Source organism: Muntiacus reevesi, chromosome 5, assembly GCF_963930625.1.
Source record: "Muntiacus reevesi chromosome 5, mMunRee1.1, whole genome shotgun sequence".
Classification (NCBI taxonomy): domain Eukaryota; kingdom Metazoa; phylum Chordata; class Mammalia; order Artiodactyla; family Cervidae; genus Muntiacus; species Muntiacus reevesi.
Genome location: NC_089253.1, coordinates 43,859,107 through 43,885,926, shown reverse-complemented (window position 1 = coordinate 43,885,926; position 26,820 = coordinate 43,859,107). Strand labels below are relative to the sequence as shown.

General features: G+C 51.1%; 2 protein-coding genes and 1 pseudogene across 2 annotated transcripts in view; 2 read left to right on the top strand and 1 right to left on the bottom strand.

Annotated features, from left to right (window-relative positions):
* Nucleotides 1–22,706, top strand: part of CPT1A (carnitine palmitoyltransferase 1A) — a 56,930-nt gene extending 34,224 nt beyond the window's left edge. Inside the window, exons 9-19 of the mRNA XM_065937950.1 lie at nt 1,091–1,178; nt 1,945–2,140; nt 3,761–3,949; nt 6,188–6,293; nt 9,345–9,461; nt 11,107–11,271; nt 14,693–14,827; nt 16,456–16,608; nt 18,131–18,244; nt 18,578–18,670; nt 20,595–22,706. Of these exons, the coding sequence (XP_065794022.1) occupies nt 1,091–1,178; nt 1,945–2,140; nt 3,761–3,949; nt 6,188–6,293; nt 9,345–9,461; nt 11,107–11,271; nt 14,693–14,827; nt 16,456–16,608; nt 18,131–18,244; nt 18,578–18,670; nt 20,595–20,681 (1,443 nt within the window). The 3' untranslated portion in view covers nt 20,682–22,706. The remainder of the gene's footprint in view (nt 1–1,090; nt 1,179–1,944; nt 2,141–3,760; nt 3,950–6,187; nt 6,294–9,344; nt 9,462–11,106; nt 11,272–14,692; nt 14,828–16,455; nt 16,609–18,130; nt 18,245–18,577; nt 18,671–20,594) is intronic.
* Nucleotides 22,707–23,716: 1,010 nt separating this feature from the next.
* On the bottom strand, nt 23,717–24,013 carry LOC136169710 (cytochrome c oxidase subunit 7B, mitochondrial pseudogene; annotated as a pseudogene).
* A 1,982-nt stretch (nt 24,014–25,995) lies between these two features.
* TESMIN (testis expressed metallothionein like protein) overlaps nt 25,996–26,820 on the top strand; it is a 40,266-nt gene continuing 39,441 nt past the window's right edge. The window contains exon 1 of the mRNA XM_065935911.1: nt 25,996–26,472. Within this exon, the coding sequence (XP_065791983.1) occupies nt 25,996–26,472 (477 nt within the window). The remainder of the gene's footprint in view (nt 26,473–26,820) is intronic.

Sequence of the window (26,820 nt, the reverse complement as noted above, 5' to 3'; positions counted from 1 at the left end):
CTAGCGGTGTCCAATCCACAGGGTCGCAAAGAGTCGGACATGACTGAGCGACTAAACCAACCAGTGTTTATTTGGCTGTGTCGGGCCTCATTTGCGGAATGCAGGATCCTTGTTGTGACATACAGGATATTCAGTTGCAGAGCACGGACGCTCTAGTTGCGGCGCTTGGGTCTTAGTTCCCTGACCAGGGATCCAACCCATATCCCTTGCATTGAAAGATGGATTCTTAACCACCGGACCACCAGGGAATCCACATTCACTTTTTATTTTTTTGTCTTGACCTCTTTCACTCAACATAATTGTTTTGAGATTTGATTCTCTTCTGTAGTGTCCTAAATGGATATATGTTTGATGCACTTTAGTTCTGTCCTTTGAAGAAACCCTCTCTTGCTTGTGAAGGAAATAGTATAGATGTTAGGCCTTTAAAAAAATTCTTTTTGTTTATTTACTTATTTATATTTTTGACTGTGCTGAGTCTCCGCTGCCACACAGGGGCTTTCTCTAGATGTGGTAAGCGGGGGCTGCTCTTGGTTGCCGTGAGCGGGCTTCTCATGTCACAGCGGCTTTTCTTGTTGCAAACGTAGGCTCTGGGGCCTCTAGGCTTTGGCAGATGCAGCACACGGATTCAGTTGTTTCTCTGAGGCACGTGGGGTCTTCCCAGACCAAGGGTCGAACCCGTGTCCCCTGCATCGACAGGTGGATTCTTAACCACTAGACCAGCAGGGAAGTCTTGAGGCTTTTTTTTTTTAACTACTCCTTTGACTTAAGCGTCTGTTTCTTTCTTTCTTTTTTTTTTTTTTTTTTTGACTATACTATGCATCACTCAGGATCTCAGTTCCCCAACTAGGGGTTGAAAACGTGCTCCCAGCAGTGGAAGCGTGGAACCTTCTGTTATTTAAGAATAAGATGCACGTTTCTGTGCTCTAGTCTGTTTCAGCAAACCCCAGGCGTGTGTCCCAGGGAACCCCTGTTCTTACAGAGTTTGGAAAAGATTAGGTCCAGCCATGCGCACAGAAAACACATCCAACGTTTAAATGTGTGGACTTAATTTGCTCCTTGAATTTTTGTTTGAAACATATTTCTGTTACAGATTCTTCTTTTGGGGTCTACGATTCCGCTCTGCTCCGCCCAGTGGGAGCGCATGTTTAATACTTCCAGGATCCCGGGAGAGGAGACAGGTGGGTGGCCTGCTCAGGGCTCCTTCGGAAATCAGAAGTTCCCATCCTTGTGCTCAGGAGACATCTGAGAAGACCACACCAGTGGCTCCTGGCCTCTCCTAAGATTTCAGAGAGTTCAGTCTCAAGAACCTTCCTTCCGTTGAGCTGACTTTGTCTTTCTCAGGCCTGGACAGTTAATTGATTTAACTGACTCAGTTTCTCTTCAATTGAAGGCTGTCTTACAGTAGTTTTTTTCCAGATTGGGTTAGGAGGTTTTTTTTTTTTGGCTGCACAGTGCAGCATGAGGGATCTTAGTTCCCTGACCGGGGATTGAACCCATGCCCCCTGCAGTGAAAGCACAGATTCCTAACCACTGGACCACCAAGGAAGTCCTCCACGCAGGGTTTATTGTGTTCAGGGGGAGCCAGATTTGTGGTCCAGCAGCCTGACCTGGGACCTTGACCCCTGCCTTCCTCACTGCCCAGTGTAGGGGGGGGGCCTCATCTATTCCAGCCAGGACGCCCTTGAGAATGCAAGGGTGCAGAAAGGCACCGCTTAGGACCGCCCCCCGCCGGCGGGGACTCGGGCCCAGGGAGGGTTATGTCCTCTGGCCCGGGTGACACGTCCAGGGGGTGGCCAAGCGGAGCCGGCGCCCAGGCCTGTCCCAGCCCAGAGCCCCGAGCCCTCTGCAGGCGGACTCAGCGGAGCCGAGTGACGCGGGGACAGGAGGGTGTTCTGGCGTTCTCTCACCGCGCGCCCCTGGGTGCCCGCCCTCGCCCCCCCGCAGACACCATCCAGCACCTGAGGGACAGCAAGCACATCGTCGTCTTCCACCGGGGCCGCTACTTCAAGATCTGGCTCTACCACGATGGCCGGCTGCTGAGGCCCCGGGAGCTCGAGCAGCAGGTGCAGCGGATCCTGGAGGACCCGTCGGAGCCGCAGCCTGGGGAGGCCAAGCTGGCGGCGCTCACAGCGGCGGACAGGTGTGCGGCCCCTCCGGGATCCTGGGGGGCTGTCAGGGGCTGTTGGGGTTCTCTCCTCACCAGGGGGGCAGACAGGTGTGCGGCCCTTCCGAGATGCTGTCGTGTTTCGGGGGCTCAGGGTCCTCTCCTCACCAGGGTCTCCCCCTGGCGGGGAGGTGGGTCCCCGGCCTGCAGCGCCGGGCTCGGCTTTGTCCCCGGGTCCCCTTGGCCGTCTGTGTGACAGGCAGGCGTGTGTGTGTGTGGATCCTGGGACGCATGGCCGAAGGAAAGAAGTGGGCTGACCAAGCATCACTGGGGGTAGCCAGTGAGGCAGAGAAGGGGCGGGGTGCAGACTCAGTGAGCATCCCCCCCGATGCGTCCCCCGTGGGGCATCGCCCCACCTCCTTACCTCGGTGCAGGGCACGTAGCAGCGATTCTCATGGTCACCGTTGTCCCCAGGCGTCAAGGACAGCAGTTGGAGCTGGGCCTGTGATGGGACCTGTTGTGTTTCCAGGCTTTTTGGCACCCCTGGGGGTCGGTGGGGAGCACTCGGTGGGGAGAAGAGGGCGGGAGACAGAGGCAGATGGCCCTGGCCTGGAAGGGTAGGGGGGTGGGGGGCCTGAGTGAAGGGGCCCAGGAGCTATCTGTGGAGGCCACAGCTGGGGCGCCTCTTGGGAATTGGGTGTCCCATCAGCTCCGTGCACCCCACGTGGGGCAGGATGGAAAAGAATCCCTGAATTTGGGTCCTGGGGGTGCCCCTCATCACGGGGGTGTCATGTGGCCATTTGTAGCATGGGCCTGTGGACTCGGGGCCGGCTGGCCTGGGTAGCGGTCCCGAACTGCCACGAAGGCGCCGTGACCTCCTGTCCGTGCCTCGGTTTCCTCATCTAAAAGAGGGGGCAGTGGTGTCGGGGTCCGTGAGCTTGAGCTGGTCCCGGCACCAGGGCTGTGGTCTCGGCCCTCGCTGTGGTTTCCAAGGGGTTGTTCGCAGGGAGAGGGTGAGAGAGCGGGGTGAGAAGGCTGTGAGGAAGGCCCTGCCTCGCTGGGGGTCTGCCGCCCCAGACGGCAGATCTCAGGGCCCGTCTGCCTTCTTGTCCTTCACCCGGCATTCATGGATGAAGTTCCCCGCCGGCGACGTCCCTGGAACAGGTACAGGAGAAGGCGAGACCCCTGCCCTTCAACCAGGCGGCCCAGCCGGCAGGCAGGCAGGCAATGGTTGCAGAGGGAGAAAGTCTTTAACGCCAGCTGCTGCTAAGTCGCTTCAGTCGTGTCCGACTCTGTGCGACCCCATAGACGGCAGCCCACCAGGCTCCCCTGTCCCTGGGATTCTCCAGGCAAGAACACTGGAGTGGGTTGCATTTCCTTCTCCAATGCATGAAAGTGAAAAATGAAAGTGAAGTCACTCAGTCGTGTCCGACTCTTAGCGACCCGATGGACTGCAGCCTACCAGGCTCCTCCGTCCATGGGATTTTCCAGGCAAGAGTACTGGAATGGGGTACCATTGCCTTCTCCGTCTTTAACGCCTGGTTTTTCTTAAACCCCTAAAACACCGAGAACTGAAAAACACTGTCCTTTCACACGTGCCTTGAAGGAGACGTCACCAAATCGCTGCAGGTCTCATGGTATTAATCCTCACCGCAGGGTCCCCTGGGCCAGGTGTCGCCAGGCCTATTTTGGACACGGGAAAAACAAGCAGTCTCTGGATGCCGTGGAGAAAGCAGCATTCTTCGTGACGTTAGACGAAACGGACCAGGGATACAGGGAGGAGGACCCGGAGACGTCGATGGACAGCTACGCCAAGTCCCTGCTGCATGGCCGGTGTTTCGACAGGTATCGCACTTACCTTCTGAAACACAGTGCTTTGCCTGCGAACCTAGAAGAAGCGTGACCTGTGGCTGACACCCAGCCTTAAGTGTCCGCTGCAGTAAGGGGGATGTGAAAATACGACTGGGGGATTTTCTTCTTTCCCCCAAAACTGTCACACACACACGCACACACACGCACACGCGTAAGCAGCAGCCTTGAGATCCTTCCCCTCTGCATGACCTCCTCCACTTGGAGATGCTCGTGAGAAGGGGCTGCCCGGGACCTGCAGCAGGTGGGAGAAGGTGGTGCGCGGGGCCTGACCTGGATGTCGGCTTTGGCCCTGCTCACTGGTCACGCAACTGGGTGAGGCTGCTCCACCTCCTGGAGCCTCCTTCCCCCTCCCTGTGAAGGGAGGTCCTGACTGCCCATCGGGTTGGGGGTGAGGGTGGGCCGAGGTGGGGGAGGGGTGGGGCAGGCACAGTCAGTCCTCCGTGTCCGCGGGGTTCCGTCAACCGTGTGGATCGGGGACCGTGTGTCAGAGCCTCGGTGGTGGAGCCTGTGGCTGCAGAGGGCCGACTCTGGGGCCGCAGCAGCCCCAGGCTTCCTTATCGGCCAGCGGGTCCCAGAGCCACGCCCCCAGCAGATTCCCAGGGAGGCCCTTGCGGCTTCCCGTCTCTGCCGGTGTCTTGTGCATCCTTTCTCATTATAACAATACAGCCTGTTCTCCTTCTGGTCCCCAGTGCCTAGATGCTTCTCTCTGTGTCGGGAGCAGGGAAGAAACCAATGAGTTAGAGTTCTATGTGTACCTTTTTTTTTTAACTTTTTTAAAAAAATTTATTTATTTTTGTCTGTGCTGGATTTTCGCTGCTGTGCAGGCTCCTTCCAGCTGCAGCGAGCCCTTGTTGCTCGGGCGTCTCAGTGGAGTGGCTTCTCTCTCTTTTTTTTAGATGTATTTATTTGTTTGGCTGTGCTGTTGTTTTTTTTTTTTCATTTATTTTTATTAGTTGGAGGCTAATTACTTTACAATACTGTAGTGGTTTTTGCCATACATTGACATGAATCAGCCATGGATTTATATGTGTTCCCCATCCCGATCCCCCCTCCCACCTCCCTCCCCATCCCATCCCTCTGGGTCATCCCAGTGCACCAGGCCCGAGCACTTGTCTCATGCATCCAACCTGGGCTGGTGATCTGTTTCACGCTTGAAAAAATACATGTTTCGATGCTGTTCTCTCAGATCATCCCACCCTCGCCTTCTTCCATAGAATCCAAAAGTCTGTTCTGTACATCTGTGTCTCTTTTTCTGTTTTGCATATAGGGTTATCGTTACCATCTTTCTAAATTCTATATATATGCGTTAGTATCCTGTATTGGTCTTTATCTTTCTGGCTTACTTCACTCTGTATAATGGGCTCCAGTTTCATCCATCTCATTAGAACTGATTCAGATGAATTCTTTTTAACGGCTGAGTAATATTCCATGGTGTATATGTACCACAGCTTCCTTATCCATTCGTCTGCTGATGGACATCTAGGTTGCTTCCATGTCCTGGCTATTATAAACAGTGCTGTGATGAACATTGGGGTGCACGTGTCTCTTTCAGATCTGGTTTCCTCGGTGTGTATGCCCAGCAGTGGGATTGCTGGGTCATATAGCAGTTCTATTTCCAGTTTTTAAGGAATCTCCACACTGTCCTCCATAGCAGCTGTACTAGTTGGCATTCCCGCCAACAGTGTAAGAGGGTTCCCTTTCCTCCTCACCCTCTGGTGCTGGTTCTTAGTTGCAGCCCGTGGGGTCTTAGTTGCGGCGTGTGGGATTAGCTCCCTGACCAGGTACCGAGCCCGGGCCCCGCATTGGGAGTGCGGGGTCTTAGCCCCGGCCCACCAGGGAAGTCCGCACGGCGGCGTCTGGTTGTGGAGCGCAGACTCGAGGCTGCCCAGGTCTCAGCAGCTGCGCCTCCAGGGCTCTAGAGCAGAGGTCAGTGGTTGTGGCCGGCGGGTTTATCTGCTCCGAGGCACGTTGGGACCTTCCCGGCCCAGGGATCGAACCTGTATCTCCCGCATTGGCAGGGGAATTCTTTACCACTGGGAGGCCCTATTCTCTATGTCCTTTTATTACTTGTGGAGAGTCGTCACCTCTTCCAACCACAGGAGGGGTAGATACAGTCAGTTGAGGCCATCCATAAGAAAACAAACACGTCGTCTGGATTTACTTTTGTCTTTGTAAACGTGTCAGTTGCATAAACGTTTTTGTGTCGTGCAGGTGGTTTGATAAATCATTCACGTTTATCGTTTTTAAAAACGGCAAGATGGGCATTAACGCAGAGCACTCGTGGGCCGATGCACCCATCATGGGTCACCTTTGGGAGGTGAGTGTCTGAAAGTTGGACTTGACTGTAGAAATTGCTGTTGAAAAACCAAACCCCAGACTGAATTAAACTTTGTAGTATCTGTCCAGTTATAATGTTTTCAGCAGGTGTTGGCACTGTCAACTTATGGCTGAGGTTCCTTAAATGCAAACATTTATTTGTCACATCCTGAAGGGGCCAAAATAATGAGATGGCCTTGACTCTGACGCAGTGACTTCAGGGCGGAACTGAAGCTCAGTTATTTTGAAAGTTGCCATGTTTTAGGCCAAATAAAAGCAAAGGTATTGAAATCTTGGTTTATGAAAGGGCGGTGTGCCTTTTACCACTTTGCTTAAGTCTTAGAATTACCAAGTTACCGAAAAACCCACCAAGGCCTGTCATCCTCTCCGTCCACCTAATATTTTACATTTATTTATTTTTTGGCCGTGCCGTAAAATGTGCGGTCATAGTTCCCCAATCAGGGATCGAAGCCAAGCCCTCTGCAGTGGAACTGTGGAGTCCTCACCACTGTTCGTTGTTGATGTCCGATCACTCAGTTATGTCCAGCTCTTTTCAACCCCATGGACTGCAGCACCCCAAGCTCCCCTGGAATTTCTCCCGGGAAACCTTTAAGAAGGAAAGAAAAAATTGCCGCAGTCTGTAAGACAGCTGTGTGATCCTAAGACATTAACATGTGATAAAAGTAGCCAAGTTGTCAAAAAGGCTCTTCTTCATCACCCTTGTCTTTGCTGATGCCGACAAAGGCTGAGAGGTCCTTTCAACTAAAGATCTGTCGTAGATCAAACCCCCTTCACTGCTGAATGTGGAAATGAGACACTTTAAGTCTCTTTGCACTTCATAATGGTCCACACCTATTACACCCTGTTCCAAGGACTCTCCCAGTAATAAGAGCATCAGAGCAGTACTTTGGTGAAAGAGAAATCTCTGAGTCATAGGCAGCCTGGATCACATTAGGTACAGTTATCAAGTAGAGAAATCTACAGGATACTGACAAGGCCAGGCTTATTTTTTCAGTGCTCTGGATGAGATACGGGTAAAAGGATTTAGTCTTACGTCAGGGTGACCAGTTGGATGCGGTGGTGTCTAACTGTTAACTGCCCAGTGGACACAGTGGCCTGTGACTCCAGGGGTCAGACAGGAGCCCAGATGCTCCCTGTGTGGACGAGAACTGACCCACCGTCTTGTCATGGAGGCCCACACCAGGGCCAGTTAACAGGCTGGTATAAAGATGCCACCTGTGCCAATTAAAAACAAATCTGGTCCAAGCTGAGTCCTGTTGGCTCTCTGTGTATTTCTGGTGTTGGTGTGGGACTCAGGGGCTCTGATGCAGAGCAGACACAGCTAGGCTGGGCCCCTTCACAGTCTCAGCTCACAGGGGCACTGACTACAGGTGCATGAAATGAGGCCCCCCCACACTTCCCCATGCCTGAGCCGCTGCCCTCCCCGCCTCACCATCCAGCAGTGTCACCATCTGACCTTGGGCTCTTTTTTGGTTCATTTTGCTTCCCCCTCTGGAATGTAAGCTCCCCGAGGGCAGAAATACCTTTTTAAAAATATTTTTATTATTTTTTAAAATTCAGATGTCATTCACAAAGCATATAGTCCACCTCTTCAAGTGTGCAGTTCAGTGTGGTTGTTCTTTCCATCACCACTGTCTCATTCCAGGACACTTTCTTCACTCCCAAAAGAAAACACCTTCCCCCACCCCCATCCCACCCCACCCTTGGTCACCACTAATCTCCTTTCTGTCTCTGCCTGTTCTAGCCATTTCATAGAAATGGAATCAGCACAGTACGTGGTCTTGTGTGTCTGGCTAATGTTTTCAGGATTCATCTATATTGTTCTAGAGGGCTTCATTCCTTTTTAAAAATTTTTTTGGAGACCAAACCTGGCCCGCAGCAGTGAAAGTCCAGAATCCTAAATAGTATTCCTTCACATGATAATACTATATTTTATCTGTTCATAACTTGATGGACATTTGGGCTCTTTTTGCTTTTTAACTACTATAAACATTGCTCCTGTGAACATCAGTGCACAAGTTGTATGTAAACATATGCGTTTTCGTTTCTTTTGAGTACATACCGAAGAGTGGAACTGCTTGGTCACGGCCATCTTTAAACTTGTAGAAAGGCAGAAATCCCTGTCTGCTTCTTCACTGGTGCCTAGAAGCACTGCTGACTCGTAGCTGTTGTTCAGTCGCTAAGTCGTGTCTGACTCTTTGCTACCCCATGGGCTGCAGCACGCCAGGCTTCCCTGTCTTTCACCATCTCCTGGAGTTTGCTCAAACTCACATCCGTTGAGTCGGTGATGCCATCCAACCATTTCATCCTCTGTCGTCCCCTTCTCCTCCTGTCCTCAATCTCTCCCAGCATCAGGGTCTTTTCCAGTGAGTCAGCTCTTGGAATCAGGTGGGCAAAGTATTGGAGGTTCGATTTCAGCTTCAGTCCTTCCAGTGAATATTCAGGGCTGACTCATAGTTGGTGCTCAGTAAATCCCATTGAATAAACTGGCTTAAGATTACCTGCCGGTGAACAGAGATTACCTGCCGGTGAACAGAAAGCGTTCACACCTGGGCCACATCCTGGCTCCCTGAGACGTGTGACCTCGGACACTCTTCACCTCGCTGAGGCGGTCTTCTTATTTATACGAGTAAGAACAGGAGTTACTGCCTTACAGGGCCAGTATCCATCAGGGTAACACCCAGAGGGTACCAGCTCACAGCCAGGGCGTAAAAGCAGGCTCTGAGCTACCTTCTGGGCATCACACACTCAGCCTGAATCCTGGCTGTGCCCCTCACCTGTCCAAACACTCTCGAACCTCTCCAGGTCTATCTCTCTTGCCCTCGAAGCAGAGGTCAGACTCCCTCATTAGGTGGCTGTTCGCAGGATGTCAAGTGCTCAGCAGGCCGTAAGCAAGTAGTTATGGCTAAGTCTTGATTGCATTTCTAGAAAGAAAAGGATGTGCTCTGAGAGGTCAGATGACTTGTATGTGACACCGTGATGTAACAAGTGATGATCTCTGACTTAACCGATGTGTCTTTATTTTTGACAGTATGTCATGGCCACGGACAGCTTCCAGCTGGGTTACACAGAGGATGGACACTGTAAAGGAGACCCCAACCCGAACATTCCGTACCCCACCCGGCTGCAGTGGGACATCCCGGAGGAAGTAAGTTCCACTCCTCAGATGCTTGTCAGTTACCTCGGATGGGAGACGTGTCTAAACTCTCACAGTTGACTTTTCCAGCGGTCCTTCCTGAATGCTCACGAGCTCAGTTGAATGCCCCCGAGACAGAAATCTGTCCACCTGGGCATTTCTTCCTGGGACCTCAAAGCTGCTACAGCTCCTATTGCCTTGGGAGCCCCAATTGGCAGTTCTTCTTTCACTGAAAGCTTTTGGCTGAGATTGTCAGTGAAATTCCTAGCTCAAACTTAGCTAGACATCACAATGAAAAAGTGAAAATTGAAATCATTTCCTTTGGAGTTGAAGTGCACTAGATCACTAATTTGTCATTTTCATCCCTCTGAGTATTCCCCAATGCAGTTTACTCCGTGGAAGCCCTTTGGGGAAGGAATTTTAGGGCTGGAAATACCAAATCAAAGCCAAGCAGGAATTCCCAGGTCCTGGGAAGTCTTTTTCTTTTTTGAAGTCATTTTTGACATAGAAAATATTGGATCCGTACTACAAGGTCTTATCCATCTGCATCTTTTTGTCCAGCCTGCATCCCTGTGGCTGGTGTGTGGTCCTCAGAGAGGCATGACTTCTGCTGAAGTATGTGACAGAGTCCTTCTAGCTGACTAAGCCACTTACCGTTTATTGAAAAGATTTTTTTGATGGATTTTAGTTTTTAGAGGGGTTTTAGTTTCGCAGCAAAATCTGAGTGGAAGGTGCAGAGTTCTCCCACACTCTCCCTGTCCTCACACACGCCTGGCCACCCCCATTACCAGTATCCCTTCCAGCTGGTCCGTGTGTTACAGGCGATGAAGCTGCACTGACCCGTCAGCATCACTAAAGTTCGTAGCGCACATTTGGGTTCACGCTTGCTGTTGTGCGTCTATGGTGTGGACAGAGATATAATGACCTGCAGAGCAGTGTCCCTGCCCTAAAGCCTCCCCTCATCCCTCTCTCCCACCTTGCTCCTGGCAGGCGGGAACTCACCGGCTCCATCATGTTGCCTCTCCCTGAGTGTCATAGAGCTGGAATTGTATGTGTGGAGCTGTTTCAATGACTTCTTTCCTTTAGTCATGTGCATTTAAGAGTCCTTGTATGACTTCACGGCTGAGGACTCACTTCTATTGTACAGTTGCCCCACAGTCCATATGCTTTTCTTTTTTTTTCTTTTTTTGGCTGTGCCGATTGGTATGTGAGAACCTAGTTCCCCAACCAGGGATCAAGGCTGCACCCCCTACAGTGGAAGCACAGAGTCTTAACCACTGCACCACCAGGGAGATCCCAGTGCATTTCTTTTTTAAAACTGGTCCCTCGATGGCTAGCATATAACAAGAATGGATCTCATGAAACAAAGCCTGTGACTCTTTGAAATGCCCTCTGGGAGTCCCACTGGGACCAGGAGTTCCTCCTGTGTGGGCCACCCTATTGCTGTTTGCGGGGTGAGGGGGAGTGCCACGTTACCAACTTACTGCGACTCTCAGGTTAGAAAGATTGGGAAAAACCAAGAAGGAAGCGTGATGTGTGTATTTCCAAGCGACAAGTCTGTCTGTCAGCTGTGCTGAAAGTCAGCTTGCATTTTCTTCAGTTTGTGTCAGAACTTCCCCTCCCATTAAAGTGAAGCCTTTTCTCCTTTTCCCCCAAGTGTCAGGAGGTCATTGAGACTTCGCTGAGCAGCGCCAACCTCCTGGCCAACGACGTGGATTTTCACTCCTTCCCATTCCGCACTTTTGGTAAAGGGCTGATCAAGAAATGTAAAACCAGCCCGGACGCCTTTGTGCAGCTCTCGCTCCAGCTGGCTCATTACAAGGTGAGACCCCTCCCACCCAGCTGGGCTTTTTGTCCCCTGCACTCCTGGGGGCCCTGAACGCAGGCCCAAGCCTGCCCGCCCAGCGAGTAGGGGAGGACTCGTCATGCGAGCTAGTCGTGCCTGGAACGGCAGTGGGTTCCCGCTTCACACGGGAAGAGAGGCAGAATGTAGGGGGTGGTAGGCAAGTGAGATCTCCTCGTTCTACAAAGCAGGAATTAGACATGTAAGCTCCCAATCCTAGGATTTGGGAAAGCAGAACTACTTAGGGAAGGCAACTGGGGGTCTCTGACCCTTGACATCCTCTCCCATAGGAGGGGATACACCAGCCCCATGGGAGGTATTCTGGGATGGATGGGGTCCCTGTATGCACAGAAGCTTGTGGTGTTTCCAGGGCCCTGAAGGACCTCAGTGGGACTCTTTTCCATTGGAGGGAGCATTCCACCCTGAAAGGGTGGCCCTGGTTTCCAGGGGCAGTGGAAGTCCTTGTGGCATTGGGTCAAGATACGTCCTGGCTTTAATGGAGAATTTCTGTCTTCAAAGCTTGGGGGTTGTACGCGGATGCAGGGCAGCATTTCTGGGTGGTGGTCCTGCTGTGAATTTCGCTTTGGGCCAGGCACTGGTCTCCGTGCTCTACTCACGTAGCTCTCATGGTCTCCTCACTAGGAAGTCTCTATAGTTGGCCCATTTTACTGGTTGAGAAAATTGGGGTTCACTCTAAGAGGCGAGCTGACCAGCTGCCAAGGTGATACTGGAGTCAGGAATGGGCCCTGGGGGCAGCCTGTAGCTTCGATTCCTCTATAACTCAGGCCAGGAAGATAAACAGATGCAGTACAGCACAAGAGGCAGTGTTAGCATCAGATAAATGACAACCGATGGGCCACGACTGTACTTTAAGTCGACTCTAGTACAGCTGATGGATGCACAAAAAGACAGCCACGGACCAGTTTTGCTCACAAACGCAAGTGCAAAAAGTCTAAATAAGGTAATAGCAAATAGCATCAACCAGTATAAGGAAAACACAGCAGCCAACAGTAGCTACCACCAGTGGCAGGAGGATGGTTTGCTTTAATAAAATAACAGATTTAATCATGTTGCTAGCTCAGAGAAGAAGCCAGTCATTTTGACAGATGCTGACGAGGCATTCATAATGGAGCATCCTTACTCAGTAACTCTTAGCATAGAGGCTATCTCCTTAACGCAGTAAATCATATCACGTGCCAGCAGCCAGGGTCTTCCTCAAAGGTGGAGTGTGGAGGCAGCCCCATTAAAGCAGGAAGGATGAAGCTACCTCCAGGGGCTGTTCTTGAACGTCTTTGCATTAAAGGGCGTGAGTGCAGCTGTCAGGATCACTGGGCAGAAGAAATATTTGCACGTCTGCTCAGAAGATGGAGCGGGCAGGAAAGCTTTTATGGTTAGGAAGCATGCTCAGTAATGCTGGAGTATAATGCTGGAGTAATGCTCAGTATAATTCTGGAGCAGAATTATACAAAGACCAGCATCTTTGTCTTATCACTGTGATAGTCCAGCAGGAAACATGGTAGGAAAGTGTGATATGAACTAGAAGCAAAAACCTGGGATTCCCCAAGCCTCTCTTTACAAAGCAGACAGGACCTTTGGGAAAAAGACCCAGAGCCTAGAAGAAGGAATGGACCCTCAGAGAGGGAGGGAAGGCTGTGATTTTGGACAGAAAGGCTCAGCATCTTGGAGATGAATGTCCCCGGTTCACAGATGCACTGTGAACATCGTCAGAGGTCAGCAGAAGACTTTAGGAGAGGGGCTGGCCTGGTTTACCTTCAAGTTCAAATGGAGGGCTAACATTTGAGAATAACCGGTACTATTTTGAAAAGGAAAGGTTGTCAGGTGGAGATGGGGCAGGGTGAGGAGGAGACTTGCTCTTTCAAAGCTGAAGATATAGAAATCAGAAGCATATAGTGATTAACACAGTATAGTTTTGGTGCCAGAATAGTTTCATGGAATCATGTAACAGTTTATTTGACACTGATTATTTGTTTTAATAACCCAAGCAGTTATATTTATTCTTTGCACTCTGGCTAGAAACAGCCAGAATTTCATTCTTGGCCTCCCACCCCTCTACCAATTCCTCACGTGGCACTCATTCTATCAAGAATGATTGACCGAAGTCTATTAAGAGTTTAAAGCAGACTCCTCTGTTCAAAAGTTCTTTCCTGCAGGCCTGTTGGAAGGCCAGCTCTGTTAGGAACAGACTTCGCTGCGGCCCTCACAGTCAGACCCGTCTCTGCCCAGCTCTGGGCTGGAGAGCCTCACGGGGGCTCCTGCACAAATCCAGACATTCTGGGTGGCCCTGGTGGCGGTTCTGCTCTAGCCACCTAACCTTCTTTGTGCCCTGGACCCCTTGGGCAGTTGGAGGTGGCATCACAGGTGGTGGGCCGCCCCGAGCTCCCATGGACCTGTGCCTGTCCTCGTCATCCCCAGCCACCTCTGTCTCAGGCCCTTGCGGAACCGTCCGCACATCACCCGGGTCTTTCCATCATCCCTTCTCCCTTCTGGCCTCTGACACCAGCATTCCTCATCGCAGTCTCCATCCTGCCCTGCCCTCTACCCATCTATCTCGCCTCCCTTTTTGCCTCTCGGGCTTAGATTCTACAGCCTGTCGCTATCACCCCGACCTCTGTCCTAGAGCCCCAAGCACAGCGGACACACCCCTGGGTCAGTCCAGTGTCTGCCTGCTTTGATGCTGCACTGAGAAGCCGACACAGCCCGAGAAATGCCCCCACACCGCGGCTTATCTTTCTTAACCCATGAGCCCTGACTCCAGTGGCCCCAGACCACCCACTCTCTGCACCCCCAGAGCCTGTTTCACACCCCTTTGCTGACTCCCGGCACCTCCCCTCCATCCTCTCTCTCTTAGGAGGTGAAATTCCATATTTCACCAAGAAAGTGAATGTTCTCAAGAGACCCCCCGTCTGCTCCCCTCAGCGTCTGCCAGCCCCACCGAGCCGTTCCCTCCTGCTTTCTCTCCCTCTTGTCTAGTGGCCGGGGTGGGGGACTCTGTGCTGTAGGCACTGGCCACCCACCCTCTTCCCGCCCCCTCAGAGAAGGACCTTCCTGACCTGGAGTTAAGTCATTCTCAGCTCCTGCATGCAATTCCCGGTCCTGTACGTATTCTTCCTAAAACCACATCTGCACTCGGGCAGGTGTGTGAGATCCGGAAACCAGGTCACAGCCCCAGTCACATCTGGACATGGAAACCTGGACCCTCCCTCCCTTTTCAAAGCTAGTGATGTTTCCACCTGCGTGCTGCATAAGCCCGTGTGAAAACTGACAATGGCTAAAAACTGCCTCCGCGATGATGTCTGGTTTTCCCGGCTGACTTCAACCGCCCACCTCATGTCTTTGTCAACATGCCCAGCCTTGTGTTAAAATATTTTTCCTTTCCCAGGACATGGGTAAATTTTCCCTCACCTATGAGGCCTCCATGACCCGGCTCTTCCGAGAGGGCAGAACAGAGACCGTGCGTTCTTGCACCACTGAGTCATGCAACTTCGTGCTGGCCATGATGGACCCCACACAGACGGTAGGTTCTGCCTGGCCAGGAGGAGAACAGCCCCCCAGGGGCCGTCTCTGCTGTTCAGAGGATGACACCTGAGGTTGACATGCAGGCTTCCCTGATTAAATCCCATGCATACTTCTCCAGCGAATCCACATCCAGCATCTCCTTCCTTCCCTCCACCCGTCTCGGGAGGACAGAGAGTATTAAAGGCAACCATCTAGACAGACACAAAGGTTCATGTTTGCATCCATCCTGTTATTCTGTAACTTCTACAAGTGAGGTTATACTTCATAGGAGTCTCTAAATATTTACTTATTTTTTATTATTTGGCTGCACCGGGTCTTAGTTGAGTCACGTGAGATCTTTAGTTGTGGCATGTGCGATCTACTTCCCAGACCAGGGATCAAACCTGGGCTCCCTGCATGGGAGACCCATAGCCACTGGACCATCAGGCAGGGCCCCCCCAGAGTCTTTAAATCGGAGCGGTGCGCAGGCGGTGAACACAGGAATGGGCGGGGAGGCGGCAGGACAGTGCTGGCTGAGAAAATGTGACCGTCCGTGGGCGCCTTCTTGTCTTGTTATTATTGTTACTGTTTTTTGTTGGCTCCTATGGCATGGGAGATCTTAGTTCTCTGAGCAGGGATTGAACCCACAACTCCTGCATTGGGAGCGTGGATTCCTAACCACTAGACCACCAAGGAAGCCCCACACGGACACCTTCTGCCCGGGGTTCCTGAAGCCCACTGCCCATGCTGAAGCCCCCCGAGCAGGCCCAGGGCTCTGGGCTGTATTGCCTTTGACAGTCCTAGCGGCGGCTCGTGAAGCATTATCAGTTCGTTTTTGATAGATAAAGGAACAGAGACAGCAGAATCCAGCAAACTGCTGACCACACACCCAGTGAGGGGCTGAGGCCCATCCTGTCCGGGTCTGCTGACCCCCGAGGGGACACAGCCCAGGGTTTTGCTCTGCTCTGGGGAGCTCCTTCCTGGAAAGGCTGTCAGTTCCCTGGGGAGGAGCTCGGCAGGTCTCATCACAGATGGCTCTGATCTGTCACTCGCTGCCTTCAGAACAGCCTGAGGGCTGGGTCTGGAGTGGACAGGCCTCCACATCCACGGAAGGGCTTGTGTCTCCTCGTTCTGAGATTGACCGACAGGGTCCTAAAGAACCTGGAGAGGCCTTTTCGGGTCCGACTTGTAGGCCCCAGAAGCTCTGCTTGGCCCAGCTGACAGACCACCCTGGAGGGTTACTTAAAGGCCCGCAGGAATGTCGCAGCCCCCTGAGAGGAAAGGGACTTCGTTCCACACGATGAGATGTGAAGGCTGGCGCTTTCCTACCTGCTTAGTGGTCTCATTTTTGTAAAAGGTGAAATGACGCCCAGTGGTCCACACACAGGATTGAAACTGCCTCTCCTGCAACCTGTCCCCTCCACAGCCTCGCAGCAGGAATCTGGGGCAGGGGCAGCCGGCCAGAGGCATTTCTGGTCAGGTTGCCTTGGCAACCACCCAGAGACCACCCAGACCCCCTGCCCGCCCCACCGGTGACCTGCTGTCTCAGCACCCTGTTGGACCGCTGGGGAGAAGGGCCCGTGACCGTCATCTTGGAGCTTAGACCGTGCTGCACGACTCGAAACTGCCTATCCTTTGTTATTTCAGGTTGAACAGAAGCTCAAGTTATTCAAGATCGCGTCTGAGAAGCATCAGCTTCTGTACCGCCTGGCGATGACCGGCGCGGGGATTGACCGCCACCTCTTCTGTCTCTACGTGGTGTCCAAGTACCTCGCAGTCGACTCCCCTTTCCTGAAGGAGGTGAGGCCCTTCTGTGCAGCCCACTTGGCTTTCTTGGCTAAATTAAACTTAGTCAATCTTAGGGCAAAACTTAGTAAAACTTAGTACAACTTTGCCAGTCAGAACTGGCCTATCAGATGGGTTCCAGGGCTCAGCGGTCCTCACTCTGGAAAATCTGAGCCACATTTCTTCAACCCCTGGGATGCCACTGTTGCTTAGTCGCCAAATCACATCAGACTCCTTGCAACCCCATGGATTATAGTGCACCAGGCTCCTCTGTCCTCCACTGTCTCCCAGAGTTTGCTCAAACTCATGTCCATTGAGTCGGTGATACCATTCAACCATCTCATCCTCTGTTGTCCGCTTCTCCTCCTCTGTTGCCCCCTTCTCCTCCTGCACTCAATCTTTCCCAGCATCAGTTCTCCTTCATTGATTGAGTCAGTTTTTCACGCTAGGTGGCCAAAGTATTGGAGTTTCAGCATCAGTCCTTCCAATGAATATTCAGAGTTGATCTCCTTTAGGATTGACTGGTTTGCTCTCCTTGAAGTCTAGGGGACTCAAAAGAGTCTTCTCCAGCACCACAGTTTGAAAGCATCAGTTCTTCAATGCAAAGTCTTCTTTATGGTCTAACTCTAACTCTCACATCTGTACATGACTACTGGAAAAACCATGCTTGTACTAAAATAATTGTCAAGTGATGAGCTCTGAAAGACTGATGCTAAAGCTGAAACTAATACTTTGGCCACCTGATGCAAAGAACTGACTCATTTGAAAAGACCCTGATGCTGGGAATGATTGAAGGTGGGAGGAGAAGGGGACGAAAGAGGATGAGATGGTTGGATGGCATCACTGACTCAGTGGACATGAGTCTGAGTAAGCTACAGGAGCTGGTGGACAGGAAGGCCCGGCGTGCTGCTGTCCATGGAGTCGCAAAGAGTCGGACACAACTGAACTGAACTGATGAGCTCTGAGGTTTTGTTTTTTCTTTCTGACCACCCTGCAGAGCATGTGGGATCTCGTGCTCTGACCAAGAATTGAAACCTGTGCTTCCTGCAGTGGGAGCCCAGGGTCGTAACTGTTGCACAGCCAGGGAAGTCCTGAGCTCTGAGTATTTACGTCTTCCACTTTTAATATAGTTGCTTTACTTTTATGTTTATAAAATTCAATTTTTTATCAGTGGCTGTGTTTAACGGGCAGCTTGGAAAATTCCTGGAAGTTTGGCCCTCAGCTTAGGGAGCTGGTACCAGTCTGTCCAGCGCACAGCTGCTGCATCCCACATCGTACTCCATGTACCTGCCACCTTTCCTGCCCAAGACCCGTCAGCCAGTGTTTGCCTCTCTAGTCCAGGTGTCCTCACCTGCTCCATCCCTCTCGGAAGAACCCCTGCCCCGAGAGCTGGCAAGGCCCCCAGGGACATAGCCTTCTGGTGTCTGAAACAGTCCAAACACCAAGCAAACCTTTCCTCATCTCCCGGGCTCCTTGGGGGCAGAAGAGGATGGAGCTGGGAAGTGTCATTAGAACGTCCCCTTGTTTAACTCCCCAGGTCCTATCTGAGCCTTGGAGATTATCCACCAGCCAGACCCCTCCACAGCAGGTGGAGCTGTTCAATTTGGATAAGAATCCAGACTACGTGTCGAGTGGAGGAGGCTTCGGGCCGGTAAGTGGCCAGGCATCGGAGTTCACAAAGCAGCAAGCGCCAGGGCAGGACGGGCCTGTCTCAGTTTTAAGCACCCCGCCCTGAAGGAGCTCCTACTGGTTATTCATGCCAGTATGAATGGCAATCTCATTAAAGGTTCGAAATCCCCTTTGCCCGTGGCCTCATTTCCACCATTCTGTTGATTCATTCACTCACCACGCCACATGGTATGTGGGATCTTAGTTCCCCAACCAGGGATCGAACCCATGTCCCCTGCAGTGGAGGTGTAGAGCCCTAAGCACTGGACCAGCAGGGAACGCCCCCCAAGTTCAGTTTGAATGTGCTTTTCTATAGGTTGCTGATGACGGCTATGGGGTGTCGTACATTCTCGTTGGTGAGGACCTCATCAGTTTCCATATATCCTCCAAGTTCTCCTGTCCTGAGACGGTAAGTACAAAAGTCCCCCCCTTCCCAGGATGGAGTATTTGTACTATTTTCTTTTGAAGGGGGTCGATAGGGGGCACATCCCTGATTTGACAGAAAATTTCAGTTCAGTTGTATACTCTTCCTTGGTTGGGATGTTTTCAAAGCAAGGATTTTAATAGTTTTAAAGGGATCCATCTTATTTGATCGAAAGTCTTCATCTTTGCTGGTAGCTGTGGTTTCAAATCTAAATGTTGCAGTGCTTCTGCATCTTTTAGACTCTCTGTAACATTGAATGGTTGGCTTCCCACCGGTGGCGCTAGTGGTAAGGAAGCTGCCTGCCAATGCAGGAGATGTAAGAGACATTATTAGTTAGATCTCTGGATTGGGAAGATCCCCTGGAGGAGGAAATGGCAACCCACTCCAGTGTTCTTGCCTGGAGAATCCCATGGACAGAAGAGCCTGGCGGGCTACAGTCCATGGGATCGCAGAGTCGAACACGACTGAAGTGACTTAGCAAGCATGAAACGTTGAAGGGTAGAGTTAAGATCTGTGTGCGTGAGCTGAGTAATTCACACGCATAATGCAGCAGTGGTCTGCGGTGTTCTCTGAATGGAACCCGTGACCGCCTTCCTAGCATGGCACATTTAATCCTTATTTATATTCTCACCTTTCCACATTGTACGTTGCCTGACAGTCAGTGCCAGGTTCACCTTTAACAGAGACGTTTGGAATTCACTTGCTTATTATGTTTTATGTAATGCATTGACATTAGGGGAAAAAGGCAACATGCATCCCAATGTTCACAACAGCACTATTTATAGTAGCGAAGACATGGAAGCAGCCTGAATGTTTATCACCTGATGAATGGATAAAGAGGTGGTATATATACACACACACACATATATACATACACACACACCACTAGAATATTACTCAACCATAAAGATAATGAAATAATGCCATCTGCAGCAACATGGATGGGCCTAGAGGTTATCACACGAGATGAAGTCAGACAAAGGCAAATATCATATGGTTATCGGTTATATGTAGAAATAAAATGATACAAATGGACTTATTTACAAAACAGAAATAGACTCACAGACATAGAAAACAAATTTATGGTTGGGAGTGGGGAGGGATAAATTAGGAGTTTGAGGTTAACAGATACACACTATTGTATATAAAATAGGTAATCAACAAGGACCTACTGTATAGCACAGGGAACTCTACTCAATACTTTATAGTAACCTATATAGAAAAGAATCTGAAAAAGAGTGGATATTTTTGTTACGTATAACTGAATCACTTTGCTGTACAGCTGAACTTTGCACAATATTATAAATCAACTGTAAAAAAAAATAAAAATAAAAATAAAAATAAATCAACTGTACTCCAATATAAAATAAGAATTAAATTTTAAAAATAACTATTAAAGCTGTTTCCCTATGAAAGATAAGGTGTCGGGAGCTAATGGAAACTTCAAAAGGTGTGTGACAATTAGCAGAGGCATAGAAGTTCTGTTTGCTCTGTGAATTGTTATATGACAAGAATAAGACAAGTACTGTTCACACTACTCTTCATAAGTTGTTTTTTTAAAAAATAAAGCACCTTAGATCTCAAAACAAATACAACCATATATAAAATAGATAAACAACAAGGTCATACTGTGTAGCACAAGGAACTATAGTCAGTGTCTCGTAATAATAACCTACCATGGAAAAGAAAAAACACGCAACCCACACAAACACGTAGCTGTTATCTTTATGAACCCTTAACATCTCACCAGACCCTGTAACTTAATGATTCAATCACTGAGTCAAAGCTTAGAGAACTGGCAAAAAGGAATGCTAGTTCTTTGAGTCAGATTACAAGTGAAAAGGCTTGAAATGTGAAAAATTCCACATTGTAACCAGCTTCTTTTTGTTTGTTTGCTTTTAAATGAAAGGATTCTCATCGCTTCGGGAAGAACCTGAGAGAAGCAATGACCGACATCATCAGTTTGTTCGGGTTCAGCCCCAATTCCAAGAAGTAAATTTCTCAGCACTTCCGGGAAGGAAAAGAAGTTCTTCTGATGAAAAACCAAATGAAAAATAGCTCTGTATCCTGACTGTATTTCAGGATGAAAATTAGTTTCCTTTCAGCGAAGGTTTGGTGTTGTTGCTTTTCTAGGACAGCAGGCTCCACGCCATGAAGTATAACCCTACTCCTTCTAAGCAGTTCCTAACCTGGGGGACATTGGATGAAGTCTCCCCTAAAGTCTTCCCGTCTCCTTACATTTCTTAAGGGACAAGCGATTTTCAGAATGAGTGGGGTTGTGGCTTCATACTCGCTGGAAACAGACCGGCACGCTTCCTTGGCTGCCACTGGACCCCTGGTGCTTACGGGCATTTAATTTTATCAGAGCAGTGTAAACATTTGTTTCCTTCCGAGAGAAAAGCATCTTTTAAGTTGCAGATGTTAGCAGCTAATAGCCGACACACATGCAATGCACTAACCAGGAAAAGTTTTGTGCTTTTGGAACCTGTTCTGTCCTGTGGTCACTCTGTCACTGACTAGTTCGGTCGTCTGCATTTGCCTCTACATGTTTGAAGTCTTCAAAACCCAGTGCCTTAAAAACAGAAGGCCCTAAGTGTAAGGGAGACCACACAAGAGATTTGTTTTAAGTCTTTAGGTGGAATTGTGGGTGTCTCACTCCCATCTCAATTTACTGGGTGGATATCTCTATGTAGGAATTTTCCTGTGGTGTCCCCATGTCCCAGAGGGACCAGTCCCCTTACAAGGGCAGCTGCAAGCCGGATTCCCTTCCATCAGACTGCCTTCCTCAAGTTTCATTGTTAAGCTACGAAAGAAGACGTGTGTCAGAAATGGGGAGCGAGGGATGAGATGGTTGAAGATAGCGTGTCTGGAGAACACACATCCTAGGTGCTTCGGGATTCCTGCTTACCCAGCCTGACAGCAGGGAGAACGTGACACTTGCACGGAGAAAGGAACAAACTTGAGAAGAGCGAACCTCAGGCAGTCAGGGCTGGCCATCCCACCTGGGGAGAGAGGAGATCCACTCCCGTTTCCAGGGAGACAGAGGGAGATGGGTCATCTCAGTGACCTCTATGATGTCGCAGGTGACGGGTGCTGAGTCTAACACAGCCTACCCTTCCGATGCGCCTGCCTTGCTCGAAAGAGTGACCAAAAAGTGATGATACGCTGTATCGTCTTCAGTATTTAATGCAAAAAGAAAGAATCATGGAGTGAAATAGACCCACTGCCTCTGGGCTGTCATGACAGGCTTAGCTGTCCATTTTTTAAGTCATGTATTTATTTTTCTGACCACTCTGTTCTGGTGGGGCTCGTGTCTTTGAGGCCTGTACTCCAGTGATGCGGTGATGAGGCTGAACCGATGGGGCAGGAGCAAGGCACTGGCCGCAGAGCGCGTGCATGTTTTATTCGTGTACATCTTGTGATGTAAAACCCCACCTAAATGGGCCAAAGACTCTTGCTGTTAAAAGCAAGCGGAAATGGGAACAGACAAAAAAAGCTAAAAAGGACATCTAACCACCATAGCAACAAAAGACCCCATTCATCTGTGGTATGTAGTCTGGGGGGCGTCAGAGGATATGGGAGCCCCTCTGCCTCAGCCAGGCATGGCGTCCAGTTAAAGCCAGGGCCCCCAAATCATCCACTGTTGACCACTGACCAGTCTGTATTATGATTCACAGGTGAATTCGAGAGCAGACGTGTTAGCACTCAAACCTATTTGGGCTTGCTTGTCTCTCAGGTTTTAAATATTTCAGATGTAATCATCACTAATCCATGCAGTCATCAATGCAATTTTATATTCCTTAAAAGGAAGGAGACTGGATTTGTACTGTACGTGTTGAAAGCAGGAAGTAAGAGTATTAATGTATTTAATTTAATTTGGAACAAGCCATAGTCTTAACGGAGCTGTGGTCTGAATTTGTTATCTTGGACTGGCCATTGCATGTAAATACAAGATGCCCTTTTGGATGTAAATCTTAGATATGCAGTATGAATGTTACCATTAATAAAAATATTAACCACATGACTGCTTTCTGTCTCTTTTGTTATACTGATAAGGAGGCTAAAGGTCAGGCACTTAGGACAAAGGTGACCGACCAAGATATGCAGAAGAGGCCTCGGGTCGGGCAGAGTGGACCTCACTAGATTCATGTACCTGTTGGAGAAGAGCTGCTGCTAAGAAGGGCTGTGGGTTTCACTCTGTTCATTTTGCATCTTCTCCTATGCTTCGGGGCCTGGAACAGCGCTGACACAGAGTGAGTAGGGGCTCAATAAACGCATTTCAATTTTCTCCAAGGCTCTTATTGAGCACCTACTGTATGCTAAACTCTGTTCTAGGCACTGGGAATACAGCGGGAACCCCATCAGTTCTGGCTGTCGTGGGAAATAGTACAGACTTGCAGAAATAGAGACGCAGGCATAGAAAAGGGACATTTGGGTGGGGGGTGGGGTGAATTAGGAGATTGGGATTGGCATGCACACTCCCAGATGCGAAGCAGCTAGTAGGAGCTGCCGTATAGTGCGGGGAGCTCAGCCGGGTGCTCTGTGACGACCTAGAGCGGGTGAGGTGGGGGTGGGGGTGGGAGGGAGGTCCAAGAGGAAGCGAATATATGTGTACATGTGGCTGATTCACTCACAGTGTACAGCAGGAACGAACATAACACTGTAAAGCAGCTATACTCCAATTAAAAAAATACTCCAGTGGGAGGAAGTCAAGAACCAAGAGAACCTCTCCAAGGATCTTAAGGGCTCCTAGACGTGTGTGTGTGTGTGTGTGTGTGCGCGCGCGTGTGTGTGTGTGCGCAGTGAGAATACCTGGATTTTGAAGGATGCTGATTCAGAACTGAGGCCTAAAGGACAAGCTTTCCCGTTTTTAAAATTATTATTATTTTTAAATTTATTCACTTTTTTTGAAGGTTTCGAGTATACGTTATTTCTTCAACATGCCGTATTTTAATGGGTACATAGTACTTTTACTTGGCATTAATTATGAGTTGATTTTGAAACAATTCAGTATTAAACCAGCTAGGATGACTACTGTTCTCTCCATTCCTCTGGGGCGACTCTGCCAACAGGTGATGGGTTCCACTCTATTCCAATTTGTGTTGCCATATATACCCATAAAGCAACGCAGAAAGTGGCTCCACTAGCTAATACAGCATATTGCCGTACTTGTCATGGAAACCAGGTGCCCGCTTCTGGTGGATCTGCCTTGCCACTGCTTGCTGAGTGCTTTGAACCCTGAGACGACTTAGTGCGTTTTTGGCCAAGGGAAACATCCTGAGGTTGAATACAAAAGGGTGGCAACTATAACTGCTGGCCTCTAGCAATTCCTCGTCTAGTACCCTTGCAGAGTCCTGAAAAAAATAAATTTATTTATAATTGAAGGATAATTGCTTTACAGTGTTGTGTAAAGCACAATTCTGCCAGACATCAACATGAATCAGCCACAGGTTTGCCCACGTCCCCTCCCACTTGAACATTCCTCGCTATCCCACCCCTCTAGGTGGTTACCCAGCCCGGGTTTGAGTTCCCTGAGTTCTACCGCAAATTCCCATTGGCTGTTTTACATATGGTCGTGTATGTTTCCATGTTACTCTCTCCACATATCCCACCCACCCCCACCTCCTTTCTTGATGAAGAGGGCGTATTTAGCTCACCACCCACCCTAAGTTTGTGTTGTGTTAGTGTGGTTCTGTTTGTTAGTTCTAGGTCTTGACCACCTCCCTCTTCTCCAGAACATCATCAGTGCTGGGTTGCTTATGTCAACGAGGGATGCCTAGTCTTCATCTGGAGCTCCAGCACTACGGACTTCAAGTGCACGCTGGGTTGGGAACCTACCTGCCTGTGTGGACCCCTGGTCTTCCACCCACTTGCCGTCTTCTACGGCTGGGTGGAAAAGTATGTGGTGAAGTCTGGGGGTCTGAAGTCACTGCCTCAGACTGGCCTCAGTTTCCCCACCGGAGCCTAGAGCTGCTGGCCCCGGGAGTGTCTCTCCCTGTCCACCTCAACTGGCAGGTCCTGGGCCCCAGCACAACACTCCCCTCCAGCCCTCCACGTGCCCTTCCATAGTTCAGTTCGGTCTTTCAGTCGTGTCGACTCTGCGACCCCATAAATTGCAGCACGCATGGCCTCCCTGTCCATCACCAACTCCCAGAGTTTACTCAAACTCATGTCCATCGAGTCGGTGATGCCATCCAGCCATCTCATCCTCTGTCCTCCCCTTCTCCTCCTGCCCCCAATCCCTCCCAGCATCAGGGTCTTTTCCAATGAGTCAACTCTTCGCATGAGTTGGCCAAATGATTGGAGCTTCAGCTTCAACATCAGTCCTTCCAATGAACACCCAGGACTGATCTCCTTTAGGATGGACTGGTTGGATCTCCTTGCTGTCCAAGGGACTCTCAAGAGTCTTGTCCAACACCACAGTTCAAAAGCATCAATTATTCGGGGCCCCGCTCACTTCTGCTCCCCGCCTTCACACCTCACCCCCAACACATCCCACCCTCTCACCCCGCCCCACCCATACCACGTGCCCTGCCACGGCCACGCCCACCGCCGCGAGCCCCGCCCCGCCCCTCCCTGGCCCCGCCTCCTCCCAACGGCCAACCCAACGGCTCGTCCCCGCCCCGCCCCCACATCCGCGCTAGGTGCTCTGACAACTCCTGCGGGCCCAGGTGCGTCGTCTCTCCAGCGCCTGACACTCCAGTCGTCGCCGGCTTTCCCCGCGGCCCCGGGCCCGACCTCAGGCTTGCAGACAGGAGGGGGACTGTGGGCCCCTAGTCAGCCTCGAGGGGGCGGAGGGACCCCCCTTCTCCTTTCGCCCCTGTCAGGGACGGCGGGACCTCCAAGTCAGCCCCTCGGAGAACCGCAGGACCCTGCCTCTGTCATTCCTCTGGGAGCGGCGGGACACCGCTCCTGTCAGCCCGCCAAGCCAGCAGGGAGCCCTTCTCCGGGCGTCCTCGCCAGGGACGGTGGGACCCCCGGGCCAGCCCCTGGGAGCGGCGGCCCCTGACCCCGTCGGCCCCTCGGGAACGGCGGGACCCTTCCCCTGACATTCCGCAGGACCCTTTCCTTGTCAGCCCCTGGGAGCGGCGGGCCCTCCGGACCAGATGTTGGGGGCGTCGGGGCCCCCGGTCAGATCCTGGGGGCGGGGGTACCCCCAGACCAGACCCTGGGAGTGGCGGGCGACCGGATCAGGTCCCAGGAGCCGCGGGCCCCCGGAATGGCTGCAGGGCCCCTTGGGGGCCGCCGCTGACCGGGCCGCGTCGTTGCAGGTGCGGGGCGATGCCCGGGCCTCGGCGCCCCCAGCGGCCATGGAAGACGCCCCTCTGCTGGGCAGCATGTCCAGCCCGGAAGACGAGATGGTGACAGACCTCTTCAGCTCCGAGAGTCAGTTTGTTCCCGAAAACCTTCCCCTGAAAACTGCCGTGGCGGTAAAGCACGAGCAAGACGATTTTCACGTCTTCAAGGACGCGTACCTGGGCCCCGCGGATCCCAAAGAGCCCCTGCTGCACGCGTTCAACCCCGCGCTCGGCGGGGGCTGCCAGAGCAAGGTCAAAGTGGAGCTGCTGGTGGATGAGAACGAAGACGAGGGACTCCTGGGGGAGTACCCGAACCTCCCGGAGCTCAACCCCCTGGAAGACGCCGTTCTCCCTGCCGCCCCACAGCCGCAGGCCTACAACGTCCACTTCCTGTCCTCCCTGCTCACCCCACACAGGAGCCCTGCCGTCGTGCCCCTGGGCGCGTGGGCCAGGGAGGGAGCTGCCCACCCCGGTGTCCGCGTGATTCCAGTAAGATCCACATCGCGCAACTCCCCCTGCTCCCCTTCCCCAGTAGAGAGGGAGGACTTTCTCGATTTTTCCTGTCAGTAGCATCGTTATTGGACTCACTGTTCCCAACAAGGAGCATCCCTTGCTAAAGTGAGATGCATTAGCCAGCCAAGCATCCTCCCTGTTGGGGAATTAGGTCCTTCATCCCCAGGTCAGATCTGGTCTGACTCAGGGACTTCCCTGGTGGTCCAGTGGCTAAGACTTCACACTCCCAATCCAGGGGACCTTGGTTCAATCGTTGGCCAGGGAACTAGATCCCACATGCCACAACTAAAGATCCCAAGATCCCACATGCCGCAAGGAAGATCG